Source organism: Marmota marmota, unplaced genomic scaffold (genome assembly GCF_001458135.2).
Source record: "Marmota marmota marmota unplaced genomic scaffold, marMar, whole genome shotgun sequence".
NCBI classification, from domain to species: Eukaryota; Metazoa; Chordata; class Mammalia; order Rodentia; family Sciuridae; genus Marmota; species Marmota marmota.
This window is the reverse complement of record NW_026013039.1, coordinates 1-1,637: the sequence shown is the minus strand read 5'-3', so window position 1 is coordinate 1,637 and position 1,637 is coordinate 1. Positions and strand designations below refer to the sequence as shown.

The 1,637-nt window shown below is 34.9% G+C and overlaps 1 protein-coding gene across 1 annotated transcript; it reads left to right on the top strand.

Annotated features, from left to right (window-relative positions):
- Window positions 1–285: 285 nt before the first annotated feature.
- LOC107134069 (olfactory receptor 6C74-like) lies at window positions 286–1,230 on the top strand. Its single transcript, XM_015476204.1, has one exon. It carries the CDS (start codon window positions 292–294, stop codon window positions 1,228–1,230), a length of 939 nt encoding a protein of 312 aa, XP_015331690.1. The 5' UTR covers window positions 286–291.
- The last annotated feature ends 407 nt before the right edge of the window (window positions 1,231–1,637 follow it).

Here is a 1,637-nt window from a genome sequence, read left to right as displayed (position 1 = left end):
CTATTTTTACATGCATAAAAAGTCTCACACCAGAAAAATAACTCATAATTTAAAGATCTTTGTAAGATAATGCTTTTATTTGTAGAAAATATTTTCTCAGTCTGTGCAAAGTAAATAGATTTTGCTGGAATTTTTCTTACATAAATCATTTCAAAAAAATTGCCTCATTAGTGTATGAAATCAATAGCAGTTTCAGTATTTGGACATCGTTACCTTCACACACTACCATGCACACCTTTATATATTTTTTTCCTTCAACTTTTTGCCAGAACAGAAGATCAAGAAGCAGCAATGCGAAACCATACAACAGTGACAATATTTATCCTAGCAGGACTGACAGAGGACCCCAAATTGAAGATTGTCCTGTTTATCTTCCTGCTTCTCACCTACCTACTAAGCATCTCAGGCAACCTGATTATCATTACCCTCACTCTGCTGGATTCTCATCTCAAAACCCCTATGTATTTCTTTCTTCGAAATTTTTCCTTCTTAGAAATTTCTTATACAACAGTCTGTATCCCAAAATTGCTTGTTAGCATGGCAACTGGTGACAAAACCATTTCCTATAACTGTTGTGCAGCTCAGTTATTTTTCGCCTTCCTTTTGGGTGCATCTGAATTTTATCTGCTGGCTGCCATGTCATATGATAGGTATGTTGCCATCTGTAAGCCTCTGCATTATACAACCATCATGAGCACCAAAACTTGTATCCAACTGGTCCTCAGCTCTTGGATCTCTGGTTTCCTCATCATTTTCCCAGCACTCATAATAGGTCTAAACCTGGATTTCTGTGACTCCAATATCATTGATCATTTCTACTGTGACACTGCTCCTCTACTGCAGATCTCCTGCACAGATACACATTTATTGGAAATGATGAGCTTCGTCCTAGCTTTAGTGACTCTCTTGGTTACTTTCTTCTTAGTGGCTCTGTCATACACATCTATTACACTAACCATTTTGAAACTCCCTTCTGCCAACCAGAGAAAAAAGGCCTTTTCCACATGCTCTTCTCATATGATTGTCATCTCCATCTCATATGGAAGCTGCATCTTCATGTACATTAAACCCTCAGCCAAGCAGCATATATCCTTAATGAAAGGAGTATCAGTGCTCAATACCTCTGTTGCCCCACTTTTGAACCCTTTCATTTATACTCTAAGAAACCAGCAGGTGAAGCAAGCATGTAAAGACTTGCTACAAAGAGTTCTGTCTTTATCTAACAAGTAGAATCACAGTGAGGTTTATAAAGGAAATTCATTGTCAATGAAAATTGCAAAGGAAGTAGCTGGATGGGATCCTAATTTTCTTTTCTGTTGCATTATTCGATATATTACTATATTTAACCTTTCACTTCTTCCTGAAGTGTCATGAAATTTACATAAGCTATTTTCCACCAATGGTTTTCCTTTCAAAATAATAAACATTCTTTTTCTGTTCTGTTATAAGTATTCTCACATATGACCCCTTTTTCTCTTTCTTTCATTGAAATGTATATATTTTAAATGTTTTATCAATTTAATGTATCAGTTCATTGAAAGTGTTATTTCCACATGAATGCAGTATGTTTAATTCTTATTATCATATTTGAAAATATGTAAAATCTTAATGATTTCAAAATAATTATATGATGTAAC

Coding starts and splice junctions, on each gene's coding strand:
- LOC107134069 (XM_015476204.1), top strand. CDS start 292: ATGCGAAACCATACAACAGTGACAATATTTATCCTAGCAGGACTGACA.